Source organism: Phyllostomus discolor, chromosome 6, assembly GCF_004126475.2.
Source record: "Phyllostomus discolor isolate MPI-MPIP mPhyDis1 chromosome 6, mPhyDis1.pri.v3, whole genome shotgun sequence".
Lineage (NCBI taxonomy): Eukaryota > Metazoa > Chordata > Mammalia > Chiroptera > Phyllostomidae > Phyllostomus > Phyllostomus discolor.
In genome coordinates, this window is record NC_040908.2 from 164101869 (window position 1) to 164122436 (window position 20568).

Sequence of the window (20568 nt, forward strand, 5' to 3'; positions counted from 1 at the left end):
AGCTCCTAAGCCCTGGACTATCCTGCCTGACAAGACGGCCCCTGCTGACCTGGGGGCCCTAAGCCATGCCAGATCATCTGTGCTGACGACGTGATTTATAGTGGGGGTGCCGGGCCACATGGTCACAGTGTAACCCCTGGAGGGGCCAGAGACTAAGTCACTGAGGTCGGCCTCGCCTGCATGAGCAGCCTCCAGTAAAACCCCTGGATGTCACGGCGGCTCAGGTGAGCTCTCCTGGTTGGCGACACTTGGGGCACGCCGTCGCACGGTGTTGCTGAGAGAATTCAGTGCTCCCCCGTGACCCCACTGAAGCTCGCACCTGCTCTCTGCTGGACCCTCCTCTCGGCGCCTTATCCTTTGCGGATTTGAATTTGTACCCTTTCACTGCAATAAACTATAGCCATGAGCTTGCCCGAGTTCCATGTGTCCTTCCAGTGACTTGAGGGACCTATGCAAGGGTGGTCTGGAGGGCCTCCGATGGCAGCCACACTTTGGGGACCACTGTTGCCCCGAAGCCCGGGGGCTGCTTGGTGGGGTGAGCTTGGACAGTGCTCCTGGACCACTGGGCCTCAGTCTCCCCATCTGCAAATGGGGCTTTGGACCAGTTTCGTCCTCGCTGGGTGTGACAGGGCCCCCAGAAGAGCCACAGATGGCAAAGCTGATGGATCATATGCTGGCCCATGGGCAGGGGCAGTTTATTTAGCTTAGCTTTTCCCTTTCCAGTGGCCTGGTCTACCCATTGCAGCCCTTGTCACCTGAGCCGGGAGCACTGGGATGCTGGGGCCCACAGGTTTCAGCAGATCCAACCACTCCGTGCTGCCCCTCCTGGGGCCACCGTCAGGGCAGTGACCCACATTCCACGGTGCTTGGGCCTTCTCTGCCCCATCCTGCCCTGGCCGAAGACCAGGGCCTTGGTCCAGCACAGGGAGGAAGGATCCTTAGCATCCACTGATTATGTGGCTTTATTCACAGACTCAGCGCTTGCTGAGGGTGGGAGGGAGGAATACTGGGGGCCAGGCCGGGCCTGGAGGTGAGGGTGGCTGGGAGGCCATGCACGGGTGGGGCCGGGAAGTTCGCAGGACAGAACCTGTTGGCCCGGCCAGGCCTGTGGGGGGCGGCCCAGAGGCACGCGGCATGCAGGAGGCCTGGCAGGGTCTGCACGGGGCAAACCTATCCAGGTGGCGGCTGGGAGCCGGGGAGGGGCTGAGGGCTTCTCTCGGGCAGGGCACACAGGTGTGAGGCTGGACAGTGGGCGCCCCTGCCCCTGCCCCTCATTCCAGGGGAACCACATGGTGGGACAGTCAGGACACCTGGGGCCTGGTCCTGCTGCTGCCTCAAGGCTCGATGTGTGACTAGCCAAGCTGGTACCCTGGTGCCATTGTCCTGCTGAGGCTTAGATATTTGCCTTGGGGGTGACCCACACAGGGATGTTCTGAGGACATTGGTAGGGAGGCTGGACAGTCCTGGAGAGTGTGCCTAGGGCCCAGCTGAGTGGGCTGTGCCTGAGGGGGGAGGGGATCCCCAGCCAGGGGCTCGTCCCTTTGAGCCAAGCTTTTCTCTCAACCTTTGGTGCCAGTTCCTTGCTGTGGCCCCAGGGGGCGCCATCCCACCCCAATCCAGGCCATCCAGGGGGCCAAGGATAACAGCAATGGTAAACCCTCTTTCCCCAGGCCGCCCTGCTGGCTCCTGACAGACTTCCTGCCTAAAAGCAAACAAGGAATCCAAAGGCCAGATCCTCCTCCGGGGCCTTCTTCCTGGTGAAGAGCCCATTCCCACCCAGCAGGGAACAGAAAAACCAGTTCCCCAGGTTCGCTCCCTGCCTGGGAATAGCAAAGTGCAGAAAGTTGGCAGGGTCTCTCTGGGCTCCCCTGGAAGGTGACCTCGGGGCCTGGGAAGCCTGGAGAGGCCTGAGCGGGGCCCGGGGTCTGAGGTCACAGCCCCACGTGCGCCGTTTCCGTTTCCGGGGCTCTGGGCCCTCCCAGGGCCGGGGGTGGAGGGGATGAGGGCGAGGGGCCGTCAGCACTGGCGGGAAGGGGTGCGGTGCACGGAGCCAGGGCGCTTGGGGATCTTGCGCCAGCGCCGCTTGTCCCAGCGGCAGAGCAGCAGCAGGCGGAAGGTGTCCCGGAAGGCCTTGTTGCACAGGGCGTAGCACATGGGGTTGACCGTGCTGTTGACGTAGCAGAGCCAGTAGCCCAGCTCCCACAGGGTCTCGGGGACGCAGTCCTTGCAGAACGTGGACACCAGCACCACGATGTTGTACGGCGTCCAGGTGAGGATGAAGGCCAGCAGGATGGCGCTCAGGGTCCGCGCCGCCTTCTTCTCCTTGACCAGCGAGAAGGTCTTCCGCTTGGCCAGCTGCTCCTTCCCGCGGGGCTTCTGGCTCTTGCCCGTTCTCTCGCGCCCCTTCCGCGTCGGCCTCTTGACGGTGTTCGGGGAGCTCCGCGGGGGCTGCTTGGGGGGGGCCTGCGCCTCCGGGTCCACCATGGGCATCTTGATCACCACCTCGGAGCCGGGCTCCTCGCCCTCGGAGGACGTGAGGGACTCCATGGAGCCTTCGTCCTCCTCCTCCTCCTCCTTCCAGCTGTAGGCCTGCAGCAACCGGGGGGCCCGGCAGCAGCGACAGCAGCGCCCCGGGGGGGTGTCCGCTGAGCCCTCAGCCCCTGGCTGGGACCGCTCCGAGCTGCTGCTGCTGCCGCCCCCCTTCCCTGCCGTCTCGGAGCCCTGCAGAGCCGCCAGCTCGCGGGCCCGGTTCTCGGTCTCCCGGTAGATGCGCCAGTAGAGTATGCACATGACCGTGACTGGGAGGTAGAAGGCGGCCATGGCCGTGCCGAAGGTGATGATGGGCTGGGAGAGGAACTGGATGTAGCACTGCCCGGCCCCCACCGTCCGCTCCCCCACCAGGTACTGCCAGAAGAGGATGGCGGGGGCCCAGAGGACGAAGGACACCATCCAGGCCAGGCCGATCATCAGGGCCGCCCGGCGGGGTGTGCGCTTAGCGCGGTAGCTCAGGGGTCGGGTCACGGAGAAGTAGCGGTCGAAGCTGATAAGCAGCAGGTTCATGACGGAGGCGTTGCTGGCCACGTAGTCCAGGGCCAGCCAGAGGTCGCAGGCCAGCGTGCCCAGGGCCCAGTGGCCCATGAGCAGGTACGTGGTGTAGAGGTTCATGGAGAAGGTGCCGATAATGAGGTCGGCGCAGGCCAGGCTGAGCAGGAAGTAGTTGTTGACCGTCTTGAGCTCCGTGTTGACCTTGAAGGAGATGAGGACCAGCAGGTTGCCTGTCACCGTGGCCAGTGACAGGAGGCCCGTGGTGATCCCAATGAAGGCCACTTGCCAGGGCCCCTTCCCTGGCGCCAGGACGGTGATGTTGGGGCTGACAGCAGGCGGGGCCGAGGTATTCATGGCGGCCGGCCGGGTGGGGCTGAGGGTGCAGCCCCCTGCTCTAGTCACACGAGGCGGGGGGCTTCCTCAAGGGGAGGTCATCACCTGGAAAGAGAGGACGTGGGCTTCGGTGGGGCCGCCGGAGACCTTGCACCGCCCGGAGGGGCGGGTGCGGGGAACACCACAGCCTCCGCCCCACCGGAGCTGCAGGCCAGACAGCGTCTCCCTCCCTGACCCGCTGGTCCCTTCCTGCTCTGGTGTCTGCACGCGGTCATTTCCGACGCACGTCCCCAGCCATGAATGGGTTTGCCGGCAGCGTGGGGGTGGGGGCGGCTCCGGAACCCAGAGATCCGAGTCCTCGTTCCAGCCTCACCATTCAGACTCTGAGCCTTGATTTTCTCCTCGGGGGGAAATTGCTACTAATTCCTGCCTCGCCTAAGTCACACGGCAGGGCTGGGAGACGGGCTTTGTGTATACAGCGCTGCCAAATTCTCAAAGCGTTTCACTCAATTTTATTACAGCTCTCATTTACTGAGCAGTTACTACACGCCAGACGCAGAGCTAAGCACCTCATTGAATTACCAAACCTCGCTGTTGGACATCTCCCGGGGGAAGGTCTCTTAGGAGCCCCGCTTCACTGAGGCAACCCTGGCTGCGAGGCCTGGGCACGGCGGCACTGGCACCCGGCGGGGAGGAGGATTAGAACCCACTTCCCCTTCCCTTTGAGCACGTGGAGCTCCAGGGGGATAATCCCACCAAATAAGGAGACCTGAGAAGGCGGGGCGTGGCTCCAGAGAAGAGAAGGGGCAAGAGACGAGAGCAGAGGGGTGCTTGGGGTGAATGTGTGTCTGTGTGTGTGGGGGGGCTGGGGGTACAGAGAGGGGGGGGGAGGGCAGTGGGTGGAGCTGCCTCCGAGCCTCTGTGAGGACAGCAGGGAGGGCTGTGCGGAGCCCGGAGGTGCCTGGTGGCAGGAGGTCTGCAGTACAAGCAGGCAGTGGGGGTAGGGGACTCAGCTCCCAGCTACGCGGGCTCTGGCCCCAGATGGGGTGTGGGAGGCCCCTGTGTCTCCCCACTCTGTTCCCGGGCTCCAGCTGAGTGGGGGGGCAGCAAGAACGGAAGATCCCCCAGATTGTTCTTAAAACTGGAGTCCAGCCAGGCACTGAGTGTGGGTAAAAGGAAGAGCAAGGACTCTTAGTGACTTCCGGGCCAGGCAGGCGGAGCCCCAGCCCAGCCCAGCCCGGCCACGGCCTCGCAGCTGTGTTTGGGCAGGTCCTCTCCTGAGCTGGGCCTCAGGCATCTGCCTGTCCATTGAGGAGAGTGGGGTCTCCTCCTACCTGCGACTGTGGTTTCAGGGGCTGTATCGTTGGAAAAAGTCCAAGGGGGAGATTTTGGGCAAAGGCTCACCAAGCCCTGGTGTTCCTGGAAACCTGGTCTGTGACAGAGAGACTAGAGCGCCATGCCTGTGGGAGGGTGGCTGTGGGACAGGTGACCTTGGGGGTGAGGCAGCGGAGAGTGCACGTGACCCAGAGTGTGTGGGGCCAAAGGTCTCTCCATGGCTCGTGGTGAGCTATGAGCATGTGAGAGCACCTCTCGGCATGGAGAGGTCGCAGCGTGACCCACGAGCAAGAAGGACTGTGGCTGCCCGTGTGTCCAGGACAGTCTGCACACTCGGGGGCACACCTAACCTCCTAGGGGAAGGACCCAGACTCTGGAGCCGCACCGTCTGCATCCGGGTCCAGGAGGCCCCTCCCCCGGGTGCGTGCGCGATCTCCGCCGGCAATGTAACTGCTCTGTGCCTCAGTTGCCGCAACTGAAAATCGGGGAGCGCACGAGTCCCTAGCTCACAGGTCAAGGAACTGCGGCGAGGCTTAAAGCAGCCAATAGACGTGAAGCGCCCAGAACAGCCCTGGCGCAGGGGCTCCCATGACTCCCAGCGCGTGGGGCCCCGAGGGCTCCCCGCTGCCTCGGAGCGCCTGACACCGTGAGAGCGGCAGCAGGCACCAATCGTCGCTGTGATGTGGCACTCGCTGCGTGCCAGACGCAGCTCACGACACCCCTGCGCCTGGCTGCAGCGATGGTAATGGGGAGCCTATGACCAAGGCGCTGCTCTTCTCCCCATTTCACAGACGAAGAAACTGAGGCTGAGAAAAGCAAGAATTTGCCCAAGAGACACGAGTAAGCTAGGAAGCGGGGTCTGAGCCCAAGCCGTTCGTGCCAGTGACGCTCTATAAAAACTGGTGGTTGGCCCTGGGGGCCAGAGTTTGCCAGTTTGAATTGTTCAAGTATCACACTACGGCGTTATTTACTGGGCTTCCTGAGTTTTGTCGCATCCTCCTTCCTTAGCCAAAGCCAGGTGCTGGGGGGCGGGGAGGCTGGGATGGGATGGCCCTGATGGGGCTTCCTGGCGAGGCTGCGGGGCAGGGTGCCCCGCTCACCTCTGGTCCCTCTGATCTGCACCCAGTGCTGTTTGACGCCCATTGCACAACTGGAACAACCGAGGCCCAGAGGAAAGGGGGAAGCGGGAGTCATGTCACTCCAGGTGTCCTGGCTCCTAGATTGGGTGCTGCCCAACCCCCAGCTCCCTGGGTGGGGGGGGGCCTCTAGGCAGCTCTGCCGCCCCCAGCGGCAACCTGGGCCAAACCGTGAAAAGGCTTTTTTCGGAGAGGAGCCTGCTGGCCCTGCTCCTTCGCAGCCGCAGGGGCCTCCTTCCCTGCGGAGCCCAGCACTCCGTGGGCCACCGCACCCAGCCCTCCTGCCACCGCAGGGCTGGGACAGGGGTCAGGCGAGGAAGGCACTTGCCTTGGGTGCAGAATTTAAGGAGGTGCCCCCAGACTCCAGCCATCAAAAAAATAACAGTGCAATGTAATCCTTGAAAGTGGAAATTAAGGCAAAACACCCATAACAAAATTTCACACGAAGACAGGCCCCCACCCCGCACTCACACAAACACCCCTGTCCGGCCTCGCCCCAATCCTGGCCCCGGTGCTAAGGAGACTTGAGTTACAAAAGCAGACGGGCGGCCCACCCAACCGTGGGCTGTAGTTTGCCGCTGGAGGTCTGAAACTGTTACATTATTATAGTGTTTATCTTGAATTTTACTCAGAGGTGAGCGCCTCACGCACTCTGCCTGCCCGCCTGCCCGGCCTCCAGCACTGTGGACCGCAGGCGGCCCTGGCTCCGAGCCCCAGTCCCAGCGCTGCCCTTCCTGGCTGTGCGGACATCAGCCATCACTTAACCCTCCCCGTCCCAGCTGCCCTGCGCCCCCCAGCTGACGGGAACAACATTATCCGATGCACCTGGCTCTGAAATGACGCTCAGGGAAAAGCCCCGGGTATTATCCCCGACTCAGCATTCTGATGCGCCGCCCCACCCCCTGGCCCTGGCCCTTTGCTCTCAGACCACGGCCCCTCTCTGGTCCCCGAGCTGCTCCTCTCTACGGTGGGGCCGCTGCACCCGCCTGGCGTCTTCTAAGATTTTACAGGACCCGGCAACTAACATCTCAAGATGCTGAACAGGAAGGCCCCAAGTCCCTGAGCTGAGGCCACAGAAGCCGTCAGCTCATGTGTGCTCTCAGCCAGGCCGCGAGTGACCTCGCGGTGGGAACGCGGCAGCCGCTGCCCATCGTGACCGCTGCCAGGCTCTCGCTGGAAACTAGCTAAGGCTTCGATGAATTAAAAAAAAAAAAAGGCTTCGGAAGGGGGGACCTGAGAGAAGAAGGGGTTCTTGGAAGTGAGGAGGCTGGAAGCCCCTTCCAACTTCCTCATTTAAAAAAAAATATCCTGCCCTGGCTGGCGTAGCTCAGTGGATTGAACACGGGCTGCGAACCAGGCATCGCAGGTTCAATTCCCAGTCAGGGCACATGCCTGGGTTGCAGGCCACGGCCCCCAGCAACTGCACATTGATGTTTCTCTCTCTCTCTTTCTCCCTCCCTTCCCTCTCTAAAAATAAATAAATCTTAAAAAATAAAATAAAATCAACTCTGGTGCCTTTAAAGAAAAATCCTCACCCAAGGACATGCTTACTGGTTTTAGAGAGAGGGGAAAGAAGGGGTAGAGAGAGGAAGAGAAATACGGAGGTGAGCGAGAAACAGTGATTGGTTGCCTCTCCTATGAACCCTGACCGGAGACTGAACCCTCAATCTTTCAGTTTGCAGGACAGCGCTCCAACCAACTGAGCCACACTGGCCAGGGCTAACCTTCTCATTTTAAATTGCTAAACACCAGAATGAGTCACCTCCTCCATGCTAGGCACTTGGTGTATGATATTATTTCCCTTAATTTACGGTAAAATCTAATTTCCCTCAATGGGGGAGGGGAGCTCTTAGCTCTTTTTGTTTTATTTTTTTTATTGCATTTCTTTCCATGACCATTTAGTCCCCTTATGCTTCCCCGCATCTTGCAACCCCCACCCTGCTGTCCACGCTCCATTTTATAGCTGAAGACCCTGGGGGCGCGGCTGAATGACTCCCCGATGGTCTCTCACAGGAAGCAGGGGAGCTGGGACTCTGCCCAGACCTGTGGCTCCGAGGTCTGCGTTCTTCCTACCGGGCCGGCCTATGAGCTGCACGGCCCAAGGCCTCCCATCTGAAGTAAAGGGGGGCAGGAGAAGAGTAGAGGTTCTGGGGAACTGGACCCTGATTCTTGCCGTCCCTGCAGCTTCTGAGGTCCTGGGACGCCACTCAGGGCAGCTGTCAAAGACCCTGCCTTTCCTCCTCCATCAGGAGCAAGCAGGTCCTCCCCCAAACCTCTCTGGGGCCGTGATTTGCTCAGGAGGTTTCTGCTCTGGTCTCTGCTGCATGGCCCTGGGCACGTCTCTGTGACCCTGGGCTGGGGGCGGTCCTCTGCCTGTTCAAGGTGGCCAAGGGGTGGCCGGGTGAGGACGGGAGAGGACGGGGCTTCCTATGACTGCAGCTGGCTGCGCTGGGGGTTGACGCTCTGGGCGGAGAGGGAGAGTTGGGGTGCCAGGGTTCGGCAGCCCCAGGATTTCCGAAAAGGAGGGGCTTGGAGTCAGTCACCAGGTTGAAAGTGAAAGGGAGGCTGGAGGCTGTTTGCCTGGCGTATTCTGGGCAGCATCCACGGGGGGAGAGTGGGTGCAGGGGCCGGGGCTCAGACTCCCCCAGGGAGTCCTTGGCCCTGCCTCTGCCCAGCTTTAGGCCCCGTCCCTACCCTTGTCTCGCTGGACGGCTCTCTAGGGGGTGCGTGTCTGTGGGTGAGGGCGTGTGCTCCACTGCATAAGAACAAGAAGTGCTCGGGGAGGGGGGGGGGAGTCTGTCACTTTGTGGGGATGGACCGCGACTCATCCTCTGAGGGTGTCAGTTCTGGGGTACAGGAAGGTGGCAAGGAAACAGGGAAGGGCTTTTCTCTCCAGGACAATGGCCTCCTGATGAAAGTTTTGGGGAGCTTTTAATGACTGATATTAATATTATGTTATTGATTTTAGAAAGGGGGGAGAGAGAAACATTGATTTGTTGTTCTACTTATTTACGCGTTCATTGGTTGGCTCTTGTATGGCAGCTGCCCTGGCTGGGACTTGAACTCACAACCTTGGCTTATTGGAATGATGCTCTAACCAACTGAGAGCTACCTGGCCGGGGTTAATAACATTATTATCATAGCCAGTGGTATTTACTGACTGCTTACAATGTACCGGACATGGCTGTAAGCATTATATACATTATTATTTTTAATGCTTATGCAAGAATATGTTTTATTGCTTTTATAGAAAGAGGAAGGGAGGGAGGGAAGGGGGGGGAGAGAGAGAGAGAAACAGACAGACCAGACAGACAGACAGACACTGGCCAGTTGCCTCCCCTATGTGCCCCGACTGGGCACCGAACCTTCAGACTTTGGGTGTACAGGACGACGCTCCAACCCACTGAGCCACCTGGCCACGGCCGCATTATACACATCATTTAACTGACCCATTATAATTCCTTGCCAAGTAGGTTCTATTACCCTCAATTTGCCAAAGGGGCAGTTTGCTCAAGGGTCTCTAAGCCTCTGAGGACCTTGCCTTGAGTTCATCAGCGACGCCACCAGGATTCGGACCCAGGCAGCCTGTCTCTGAGACGAGCCTCTCGGATCCCCCCACCCTAAACTGCTCTTGTGGGGGTGGGGAGGGCTCAACAGCCCCCCGTCCACCTGACCAAGCCTGACCAAACTCTCGTGTGTCAAGTCAGCCAACTGGGAGGAGTGAGCCCTTCCTTCAGGACCTGGCTTGCGTGTGCGTGACGGGGCCTGCCGTCTGTCCGTGTGATGCATGGTGACAGCGCGGTGGGAGGGGGAGGCCTCGCGGTGGCTCTCTGAGAGGCAGGGTGGGGGCTGCGCCTGCCCCAGGCACTGCTTCAGCCCAGGGCCCGGCACACAGTAGCTGCTCAGTAAAGGTTCGGGGGATAAATGCACGACTGTATCTGTGGACTCGTCCTGCTTGGCTTCTGGCCCAGGGGCATGAGGATGAGCCCGCTGCCCACAGGGGTCGTCGGGACCAGCTCCAGAGCACAGTCCCTCTGTTCCTCTCTCCCTTCCTCGTTCCTCACCTGCCAGGTCCCTGCGCCTGGGGTGAGGCCCTGCCTGGCTTACGAGCCCAGGGGAACAACCCCCGGCATTGTCTTCTGGGGACCGGGAACGGACAAAGGAAACCCTGCTTCTCCTGACGTCTTGGGGGGAGCGAGGGCATAAGACAGGCGGGGAGGCGGCTGCCGGTGCAGGGGAGGAAGAAGTCAGTCACCCTGGACTCAAACAGTTAAGGGATGAGGTCAGAGCCTCTGGCAGGGCAGGCCAGACTATTGACCGCCAGCGCCCTGGACAGATCCCCCGGGGCTGTGGCTCTGGATGGTGAGAGGCAAGAGGAGGGGAGGGAGCCCTGGGTGGGGTGGGGGGAGGCCGGGAGAGATGGCTGGCAGTGGGGTTCCTGAACACTGGGGTCTCGGGACTCTGACCACTGGCCGAGGCGTGGAGAAGGGGAGGCAGAGCATGAGGTGGTGCTGGCGAAAGATTCAAGGAGGAGGAGGAGGAGGAGTGAAGCCATCTTGTGATTCTGGGCCCAGGGGCCTGCAGAACCCAGGCTAGAAGGAATGGGCAATACTGGGGAGACGGAGGTAAAGGTGGGGGCTGTGCGGCCGGGCAGCTGGGACCTCACACGGGCAGGGACCTGTCCCTTCTGCTGGGGCCAGGCGGGCAGAGGGGGCTTTCTCCCCCTGGCTTAACTGTTCTCTGAAGGTGGCTCTAGACCCATTAAAGGTACACCAGGCTTCCACCTCTGATGCCTGGCCTTGGACTCCAGGGGGCAGGCAGATACGATGTATTGCATTTTCAGGCTCAACAGTCTCCCTGGGAAGCACCATCCAGCCCTGGGGGGTAGGGTCCGTGGGGTGGGGGAGCAGCTATGAGTTAAATGCTCACAAATGCACGACTGAACCAGAAGAGGAGCCCACCCCCAGCTCCACGGCCACATGTCCTCACTGTGGGTGGACTTTCACAGGTGGCCTCGCTTCAGCCAGACCATGCCAGGTAGCCGGGCGGTGAGCAGGCTGGGCCCGGGACCACGCGCTCCGGGCTGCGTCAGAAGTGCTGCGCCCTCCTGCCCCTCTCCGCACGCCCCCTGCTCTTCCCTCCTGAGCTCGCATCCCCACTTCCTTTCTTCTCTCTCCCTCCCTCCCCCATCCTTCTAGGCATCACCATGGCATCACAGCAGAGCAGAAACCCAGTGAGATAGTCACCCACCTCTCCCCACCTGCCACCCGCCGGAGCCCGAGCCCCTGCCTCCCAGGGCTCGGCACTCCCCAGCCCTGCCGTCCTGCTCAGGCAGGTGGGCGTGCTGCCCTGAGGGCGAAGAGAATGGGGTCCGAGCCCCACCTGGACCCCCAATCATCCCTTCTGGGACCACGAGCATGTCCCTTTCCCCGTTTCAGCCTCGGTCTCTCCACCTGATTGATGGGGAGGTTCCTTTCTGGGTGTGACGTGACCTCTGCCTAACCCCTCTTTCGGCTTTGGGCTCAGCTCTCAGACCTCCGGGCCCAACCCCGGAGCCACGAGTCGTGTCTCTGGCAGCCCCGTCTCGCCACCTTCCCCGAGCCTTCGCTATCACACTGGTGATCGCGGCCTGCCCAGTGGCCGAGGCCAGGGGGCGGAGAACTAGCTCTCTGCTCAGAGCTCGGTGAGCTGCTGATGACCCCGGGACAGGAGACCGTCCGGGTGCAGGCGACACTCTGACTCCTTCCGGCCAGCTGGCCAGGGGCCGGGTCAGTCAGGGTGGAGCTGCAGGTGCATTTTGTGGGAAGGAGTGCACCCCTGTCCACCGGCACCGATCACACCTGAGCAGCACGGTCTGGAGGACCCGGTGACAGCTGACCAGCCCTCCCCAGCTGCCAGCCCAGGAATGGGCAACTCTGCAAGGATCGGGGCTTGAGGCTCCCAGCCTGTTCCTGCACCTCGGAGCCTGGGGGTACCCGGCATTGGTGCCTTAGGACTGAGACCTGCCCCGGGGCAGTCCAGGGTACTGAGAACATAGGGCGTACCCTCTGGGCCCCTGCACATGTTGGCACCATGTTCCTGGACAAGTGTGGCCGTCCATGTGCCGTTTGTCCCCAGAGAGCCCTGGGGCTCTTGGCCCATTCTCCTGCTGGCTTCTGGCCCAACACCCACCTTGGCATCCAGCTTGTCCATCTGGCCAGCAGCCTGGTTCAGTCCATCTTGGGGGGGCTGAAGGTGGATGGGGGTGGTGGGATTCAGAATTCCCTGAGGGAGGAGAGGAGGGGTTCTGGGACTGGCACCCCAATTGTGGGGGTCAACCTCCCCCAGGACGCGAGACGGCAAGCGCTGCCTGCTGGCCCCCTACCCTTCCCACTCCGTCCCTGGGGTTCCAGGGGCTGCACCTGCTGCGTGGCGGCCCGATCCCTGCTGGGCTCCCGGTCCAGTTTCCTAAGGGGGTCTCCATCTCCTCTGCCAGTTGACCCCCCCCCAAAAAAAAACAACCCATCAGGTGTATCCACACACAGCCAGGGGATAGGGTGTTTGGAGCAGCCAGGGTCCGACGCTGTGGAGCCCCCTCCGCCTCCAGCCCCCTCCCCAGCCCCCTCTTCTCTTGGGGGTCCATCCTCATTTCCTGGTAGTCCGGTCCCTGCCCTGATCCCAGGACCCGGCTTCTCCAGCCCCCACCTCGGTGGAGCCCCTCCCAAACCCTTCCAAATGTACTCACCATGGGGCCGGAGAGGGGTCTGTAGGGTCCTCCACCCCACTGCGTCCTGGGGGCCGGCGGTGGCTCCAGGGACCCAAACACCTGGCTCCCGGGGGGTAGCTGCGTCCTGTGCTGGCAGCCGGAGAGGCACAGCCAGTGATTGGCATGTCCCACCCCCTGGCACGCCAGCCTGGGGGGGGGGAGGGAGGACGGGAAAGAGAGGGAGGGAGAAAAGGAAGGGAGGGGAGCTGGAGGGAAGCCTCAGGCAACGTCTGGGGTTGGACCAGGTCCTGGAGCATGCCCCCCTCCTCCACCAGGGCCCCCAACTTGAGCTCCGGGAGGGAGGGGGCCGGCCATGAGGTAGATGAGCCCAGGAAGGCTAAAAGTCCAGAGCGAGAGAAGGCGGATACAGGGAGACAAACACCCACGCCCACTGCACACAGACTCAGCGGCGCGCACACACACCCTCACAAAAGCACACTCTGTTTCCTCGGGCTCCTTCCCCCACCCCACCTCGGAGCCCCCAGCCCGAGCGCACCGTGGCCGACACATGCTCCCCGGGGCTCACATGCCTCCTTCCCTCACACACGCTCTGCCCCTGCCCCCCACATGCCCACACGCCCACCCACCCTCCCACCCACCCAGCCCCACACCCTGTTCTTCTCCCTGCTGCGAAGGAGCCAGGTTCCTTCTGTTTGGAAATGACACATTGAGCCTCACGTGAGAGGCTCCGACTTGGAACAGACCCAGAGGGCTGGCGCGCCCGCCCCGGGGCCGAGTGGACGTGCCCGCGTGCCGGGCTGTGTGCTTCTGTGTTTGTCCCCGCTGCACAGCCCGGTGTGAGGGCGCACAGGCGTCTGGTTTTCGGGGATGGGTGTGGGGGGGGGGGGCTGTGTGCCTGCTCCACGCGACGCTGAGTGCCCCGCACATGTGTGCCCCCGAGGACGCACGCCACCGCGCAGCCTTTGCAAATACAGGTGTCAACCTGTTGGTCTGAAGCCAGGATGCGTGTGTGCACGCATGTCTGCGTTTGGTGTGTGTCTGAGTGCCGCCGCGCGGTGGGGCTTGTTAATTCTGACAAGCGAGGCAGCCTCCATCTCCCTGCCGGCTCCACCCCCAGCTTCCACTTGGGAGACAGACAGACAGACAGCTCTCCTCCCAGCTTGTCAAACCGTCTCCCCTGACGCCCACACGGGGCTCACAGGTGTGCACCTGGGAAGTGACAACCCTGCCCTTCCTCCTCACCTCAGCCCCACCGCCTGGCCAGCACCCTCCCCCCGGCCCCCCAGTTTGGATTTCTGTGTTGAGTTTCCTCAGAGACAGAACCCCCGGGGGGCCCTTTGCCATAGAGACTTGGGTCCAGCACTGCTCTCACCTGGCCCTGGAGGCCTCCTGGGGAGCCAACCACGAAGGAGAGAGGGGCAGCTACTATGGCCGGGCTGCGGTGGGCTCTGCCCCACTGGGCCGTGCTGCAGCCCTGGGGGGAAGGCAGGAGCAGGGTCATCTATTGTCCCCATTGTGTGGATGAGGAAACCAAAGAGCAGAAGCATGACTAATCTGTGGTGGGCGAGTGTTTGATGAAGGTCCCTTGGCTCTGGGCTCAGGGCTCTGGAGTCGTCAGGGCTTGGGACCTGTCCCACCACTTTCCCGCTACCGAGCATGCCTGCCGGTAACCTGGGGCTGGAGCCCAGTCGCCAGTGGAACCAGGTGGAGCGGAACTGGAGTTCCTGGGGCTTGGCCAGCAGCCATGGGAGGCGCATGTGGCGAGTGCATGTGGGGGCGGCCTCGCTTCTCAAAGGCGGCGGAGGCTAGAGCAAGCACCCAGTCCACCGCCCCCACTGGGGTCGAGGAGATAGTGCCGCTCGGAGAGGCATCGGAGCACCCGCTCCCTTCCCTGATCAGCCAGCGGGTCAGGGGTGGGTTGGAACTTGGCCAGTCCCTGCCCCTGGGCTCGGACTCGGACTGCCCCCTGCTGGGCGGTCCTGGTGTGTGGCTGCGGCTCCAGGGCGCGGTGGGGCTGCGGACACTTGTGCGCGCACACGTGGCCGAGTGTGGGGGTGTTAGGCCTCCAAGCTCAACATCCATTTCCGAGTCTGAATCAGGCTTTCTCTTGTTTGCCCCCTCCCCCCAGTCTCCTTGGTCTCCCTTTTCTCTTCTCCCACCGCCTCTGCACACGTCCCTGTCGAAATAAAAACACTTATTTTGTAGGCGGGAGAGGAGGGTGTCCAGCTTCCCCCTGCCTCCCCGGAGTGCCCCGCTCTGTCCCAAGCGATTTCCTCTTCAAGGCGGTGAGGCCCACGGAGGCAGGGCAATAACGCGCCCCATGTCCTCCCTCCCCGCCCCACCCCACCCCACCCCACCCCACCCCATGACTGCTCTGCCCAGGCCTCCGTGGCTAGGTCCCAGGACCAGATGGGGAAACTGAGGTAGGAAGGGAGAAGGGAGGTAGGACCCGGAGCAGCGCTCCCACCCAGCTCTCTCACCGCCCCCGCGCCCGCGCCCGATTTAGCCACAGGGAGGCTGGGAACATTGTCTTTATTTTAAGCCGCCGAGTGCGGCACGAACGCGGCTGCTCGCGACAAAGGGCTTCGCAAAACAGCGGCAGGAGGCGCACGTGGGGGTCCGTTCCCCGCCCCCACCGCGCGACCCCCCCCAGCCGCCGGACAGCTGCCCGGTCTGACCTCAGCCAGTTCTGTCTTGTCTGGCCCAGTGGGACCGCGTTGGGGCGGCACACCTGGGTCTCTGAGCCTACCGGTTGCTATTTTTGGTCACTCGGCGAGGGATTCACCCCTCCAGGCCGCTGAGGGAGCGCGGGGTCGTCCCTGCGCGGCTGGGCCCCTCTCGCAGCCTCCTCGCCGTGGACGCCGTGGACGGGCTGGGGAGAAGCTGCCCTGGGTGGGAACCCGGTGCTATCGCTTCCCAGCTGAGCCGCCCTGAGCAAGGTGGTGGCCCTCTCTAGGTGTCTAGGTCTCAGTTTCTTCGTCAGTTTCTCCGTCAGTGTCGTGGGAGTTAGAGACATCTTTCTGACGGCGCTGTTGGCTGATTAGTTTTGCATGTGAAACGTGGCCCGGGCAGGCGTTTGCTGCAAGAGAAAGCCATTATTGTTATTTATAGCTCGCACTGACCACTTAACTATGGGCCAGGCGCTGCGAAAACACTCTAAATTCATGAACTGGTTTGTTTCTCACTACAACTCTCTGAGGGAGGTAGTATTATTATTATTATCATCATTATTCCCATTTTACAGATGAGTACTTTCACAGCGCGCATCCGGGGCTCCCCACAGGGAACGGTGGGTGAGCCTGACGCCACCCTGGCGCTGGGGTCCAGCCTGCAGTCCCAGGACGGCCGAGACCCCTGGAACAGCACTTTTAAAGCGGGGCTCTGGCTGAAGGCCGCGAAAGGGTGAAGGAAGGGGTGGGCGCACTGGCATGCTGTGAGCTCGCAGCCCCTCAGTTCAAACGCTCACTCTCTGCTTGCGCCCACGTCCCCGGGTCAAGCCCGGATAATCGCGCCGCTTCTCAGTGCTGCTGCTGCTTCAGTCCTGGGAGACGGAGGCCGAGGTGGGCGATCTTCCTCGCCCCCACCAGACCTGCGAAGCCGCGCTGGTTGGTCCTCCGTGCCGTGGGGAGGGGCGTAGTTTGGTGTCCTCACCTGCGGTCCAGATGACCTCCACTGAGAGCCAGGGAAGGAGGCAGCTGGTTGTCCAGAGGGCGCCCCTCCTTGCTTGCCTTTCCCCCATCGCTTTAGGCCCCCAGCCTCGCTCCTCCTCCCCACTCCGACGGCGGGGGTCCCGAGAGAGAGAGAGACCAACTCCCGGATTTAAAAGAATGCTAAAATCCTATGGGGTTGGGGCTGTGGATGCAGGCGGCCTAGTCAGGGCTGCTGGCGTTCCCACCGCCGGAGAGCAGCGGCGAAAGTGGCTACAACTAAAGCATCATCCTGGGACAGGAAATTGGATTTCCTGAATGTGGTTCAGAAATCAAGGCCTCGTGGAAACCTTCCCTCTCCACGTACCGGGCGCTCTACCTCCCTGATGGCTCTGGGCTGGGAGACTGGGGGAAGGGGGAGGGCCCAGAAGCAGCCCCTCCCCCACCCTGAAGAAAGTGGGGTTTAGGGAGGCCCGGAGCCTGGCGTCTCGCTCGGCCTGGCCTGGCCCGGGGCGGAGCGCTCCGGGATTCTTACAGCCGGGACGGGCAACTCTGCTGAGTTTCGCGGCGCCCAGATGGGGCGGGGGTGGTGAACGCTCAGTCCCATCTCGGACGCTGGGACCGGCCTCAACGCAGAGCTGCGTGCCCACAGGGAGTCCCTGAGCGTCTTCTGTCCGGTCTAAGGCGGCGGGGCCTCGGAGTCCAGGTCGCCTGCCGCCTAGGAGTTGGACGCACCGTGGACCAGCGACCGGGAGTGGGGAAGGGTCGCTTTCTTCTGTGCTCTGGCGGCAGGTGCTTCTCGCTCACACCTCTACAGCCAAGAACAGCCCGAAAAGTCTGGGTAACGGCGTCGACTTTGTTTCGCTTGGGTCACTGGACATCGGGTCCCCCAGTTTTCCGCCACGTAGAGTACGCGCCCAGGCCCAGCCCTAGGCCCAACGAGAGGCTGCTGCAGGGAAGCCCCAGCGGTGGAAGGCGCTTCGCGAGGGAACTTCGGGCCGGGCCCTGAGGCTGCCCCCACAGTCCTCTAGCTCCATATCTGAGTCTGCGCGCCCAGGGAGAGCCCCGGGCAGGCAGGCTCGATTTCGGGGTCCCCTGACTCCAGACCTGCTCAGTTTGCTTCCTGTCCTCGTAACCTTCCTCCCCCCGACTCCCGCGGGCGGGTGCGCCTTGTCCTCGAGCCCCCACCGAGGTGAGACTGAAGCTGCGAGCCCAGGATGGCGAACAGTGGGACCGGGCCGGGCGGGCGGAGCCTAAACCCGGTGTCTCCTCCAGACACCTCTCGGCGAGACCCTCGCCCCGGCGAGGCGCAGCCAGTCCGTGGGTGGCCAGGGGGCTGGCCCTCACCCTTCCCGGCTGCCAGGTCGGGAACATCCGAGCCTTTGCTCGCGGTCGTGCGCGGGGCAGTTCGCGGACGTCCCAGCGGTACCTACCGCACTCGGCGCCTGCCGCCGCCGTGCTGCCCCCTAGCGGCCGCCCAGCTCCGCGCCCAGAGGAGCGCGGCTGGGGGCCAGGTGCCCGGGCCTGGGGTGTGCTGGTGCGGAGCGCCCATTTTCCTTCGCAGATACAAGAATAATACTCCAGGCCTGGAGTGTCATTATACTGTAACGGCCTGATGTAGCTCAGTGGATTGAGCACGGGCTGCGAACCAAAGGGTTGGCAGTTCGATTCCCAGTCAGACACATGCCTTCCTTTCTCTCTAAAAATAAATAAAATAAAAAAAGAATAATACTACATGTTCCTCCCTCACGCCTTATAGTGCCTTGCAGTGCAGGTCTTTCTTTGGCAGGGGTGGGTAAAGGATGGCGCGTGCGCTTCCTCGTTCAATCCTCGTAACAGCTCATGATGTAGGCACAGCGGTGGCACCCATTTCACAGATAGGAAACGGAGGCCCAGAGAGGTTAGGGCCGGCCCTCTTGACTCTTTCACAGTTTGAGGATCTTGCCCCTCGGCCCCCTCTCCGGGTTGGAGCCTAACTAGCTGAGAGCCCCCTGGGTCGGTTATGAGAGGGAGGAGTGTCCTGGGAATTGGCTTGGTGTTTGCTGTCTCCCTTCTTTAACCACCGCGCAGCCTCGACTACGTGCTGGCAACATGTTTTAATTAACTTATTTTTTGTAATAATCCGTCGAAGGAGGGAGGATTACTATCCCCAGTTTATAGAAGAAGAGATTAGGGTCCTGAGAGGTTCAGTAGACTGTCCACGGTCGCGCCGCTAGGAGGCGCCAGAGCCAGGCCCGTTGACGCCAGATCGCGGCTTTGGCCCCTGTCCGAAAGGCCTGCGGAGCTTCAGCTTCAGCGTATTCACAATGCCGCCCCGCCCCCAGCCCCCACAGCTGGACTGCAGGGGTGGGGGCTGGTAATCAGGCTTTCTACTCGGGTCTAAGGCCCCCTCCCCAGCCGGCCGGCCCCCTTGGCGCCGCCTGCCAGCCTGACCAGGGCAGGGACTGATGAGTCGGAGCGGACCTCGGAGGCCGCCTGTTTACTCTGCCCGCCACTCGCTGGATTAACAGTGCACAATCGAGTTAGGGCCCGAGCTCCGAGGCTGAGGCGGGGGGAGGGGGCGGCGCCGGCGCCTGCGGGCTAGCAGTGACTCTCCCCAGGGCCGTCAGGGGTGTGCCTGAACTTGGAGCCCGCACAGGAGTCGGAGACGGGGCTGTGCGCAGCCAAGGGCCAGCGGACACAGCCTGTGGCTCCAGGGGCGGGGACTGCCCTTCCCTGCCCTTCTTGCCCTTTCCACGGAGGACGGGAGGCTCAGAAATGGAGGGGCTGGGTGCACATTAAGAGGAGAAAGCGCTTTCCTGAAGGGCAACGTCCCAGAAGAAGATGGCGCCAGTGCAGGGAGGGAGGGAGGCAGGCAGACTGGGTCTCGGTTTGGGACCGTGGGAAGCAGCCCTGCTTGGGTCTCAAACTGCCTCCCTCTGGGGGTGCGTCTGCACCTCTGTGTCTCCCAGCTTGGAGACCTCTCCCAGGGGCACGTGCCCGGCCTGCGCTAGCAGTCCTGCCTCCAACAGCTGGTGAAGTGACTCTGTAGACCACCTGGGGTGGGGGAAGGCAGGGAGAAAAACCCCGCCCCAGCCCAGCCTTCCTTCGTTTCCTTGGCCTGTAATTCAGGGTTAGGCTTCCAGAGCTTTCCATCAATCGGTAGTGACTGTTTAACAACCACACAGTGCAGCCTATGGCGTGTCCTCCTTCCTGCAGATTGATATCGGAGCCCCACCCTGAGGGCACAGTCTGGAGTCTGCTCAGCGTTGTGCTAGGCACTGCGGAGGGAGGGGGGCGGGGCGGAACCAGAGCCCAGAAGCCGGGGGGGGGGGGGGGGGGGGCGGTGTTGATGAGCTGGTTGAAGAGAGGAGATGTTCTGGGGAAAGGTACGAGGGCAGACAACAGCCCGTGGACTTCTGAAACAGGACAAACGGTGAAGAGAGAGGGACGGCTAGGGAGAACGGGCTCCGTGGGAGGGCGTGGGCCTGGCTGGAGAGGACGACCTGGTTCCAGAGGCAGAGAGCACAGCGGGGCACCAGGCTGTCTGAGTTAACCGGGAGGCCCAGTCTAGAACCTTGTGGGAGAAAAGGAGCCATGGCCTCACTCCCAGCCTCAGTCTACCCATCTATAAACTGGGCGGGGTTAGATTTGGAGATGGACTAGATGGTCCCAAAGGACTCTCTCCTGTCTCTGATGTTCTTTGAAGATGGGCTGACAGAATGGGGGCAGGGCCAAGGCCAAGGCCAAGGGCAGGGATGGAGAGCAGATCTAGAAACAGAGAGGAGGACCCTGGGGTCCTAGTGGGTGCCTGCGCATTGGGTCTGCGGTGGCACGTCGGCCCTTGCCCCTGCAGAGCCAGGTGCAGGTCCCACGGTCCTGTCCCCCGCCTTGGTGCTGGGGCCGTGCGTGCCTGTCTCTGCACGCGGTGGTGGGGGAGCAAGACGCATAAGGTGTTTCACTGCACCTGGAAGGAAGCCTTGAAGGGAGCAGAGGAACGTGGCAAGCAAGGGGGGAGCACCGTGTGTGTGTGTGTGTGTGCGCGCGAGCACATGCGTGAGTTCTGCTGTCTGGGTTCAAGTGTAGTTATTTCTTAGCTGTGTCTCGTAACCTTCCTCTGCCTGAGGATTACCATAATGCTTACCTGAGAGCTTATTGAAGGATTTCGGTAGGTATGGTGCCATCATAAGTGTCAGACACAATGGTTTCCCTGCCGTCAGAGTCCTGTGTTCCACCTGCTGTCCATCCTCGCTCTCTCTGAACCTCTGGCAACCACTGATCTGATCTTTTTTTTTTTTTTTTAAGATTTTATCTATTTATTTTTAGAGAGAGGGAAAGGGAGAGAGAAAGAGAGGGAGAGAAATATCAACGTGTGGTTGCCTCTCAT

General features: G+C 61.9%; 1 protein-coding gene across 1 annotated transcript; it reads right to left on the reverse strand.

The window, feature by feature from the left end:
- Positions 1-944: 944 nt before the first annotated feature.
- Positions 945-13155, reverse strand: CHRM1 (cholinergic receptor muscarinic 1). Its single transcript, XM_028517499.2, has 3 exons — positions 12574-13155; positions 12021-12113; positions 945-3483 (listed from the first exon to the last, which is right to left on the reverse strand). The coding sequence occupies exon 3, from the start codon at positions 3397-3399 to the stop codon at positions 2017-2019; it is 1383 nt and encodes a 460-aa protein (XP_028373300.1). The 5' UTR covers positions 3400-3483; positions 12021-12113; positions 12574-13155; the 3' UTR covers positions 945-2016.
- Between the last annotated feature and the right edge of the window lie 7413 nt (positions 13156-20568).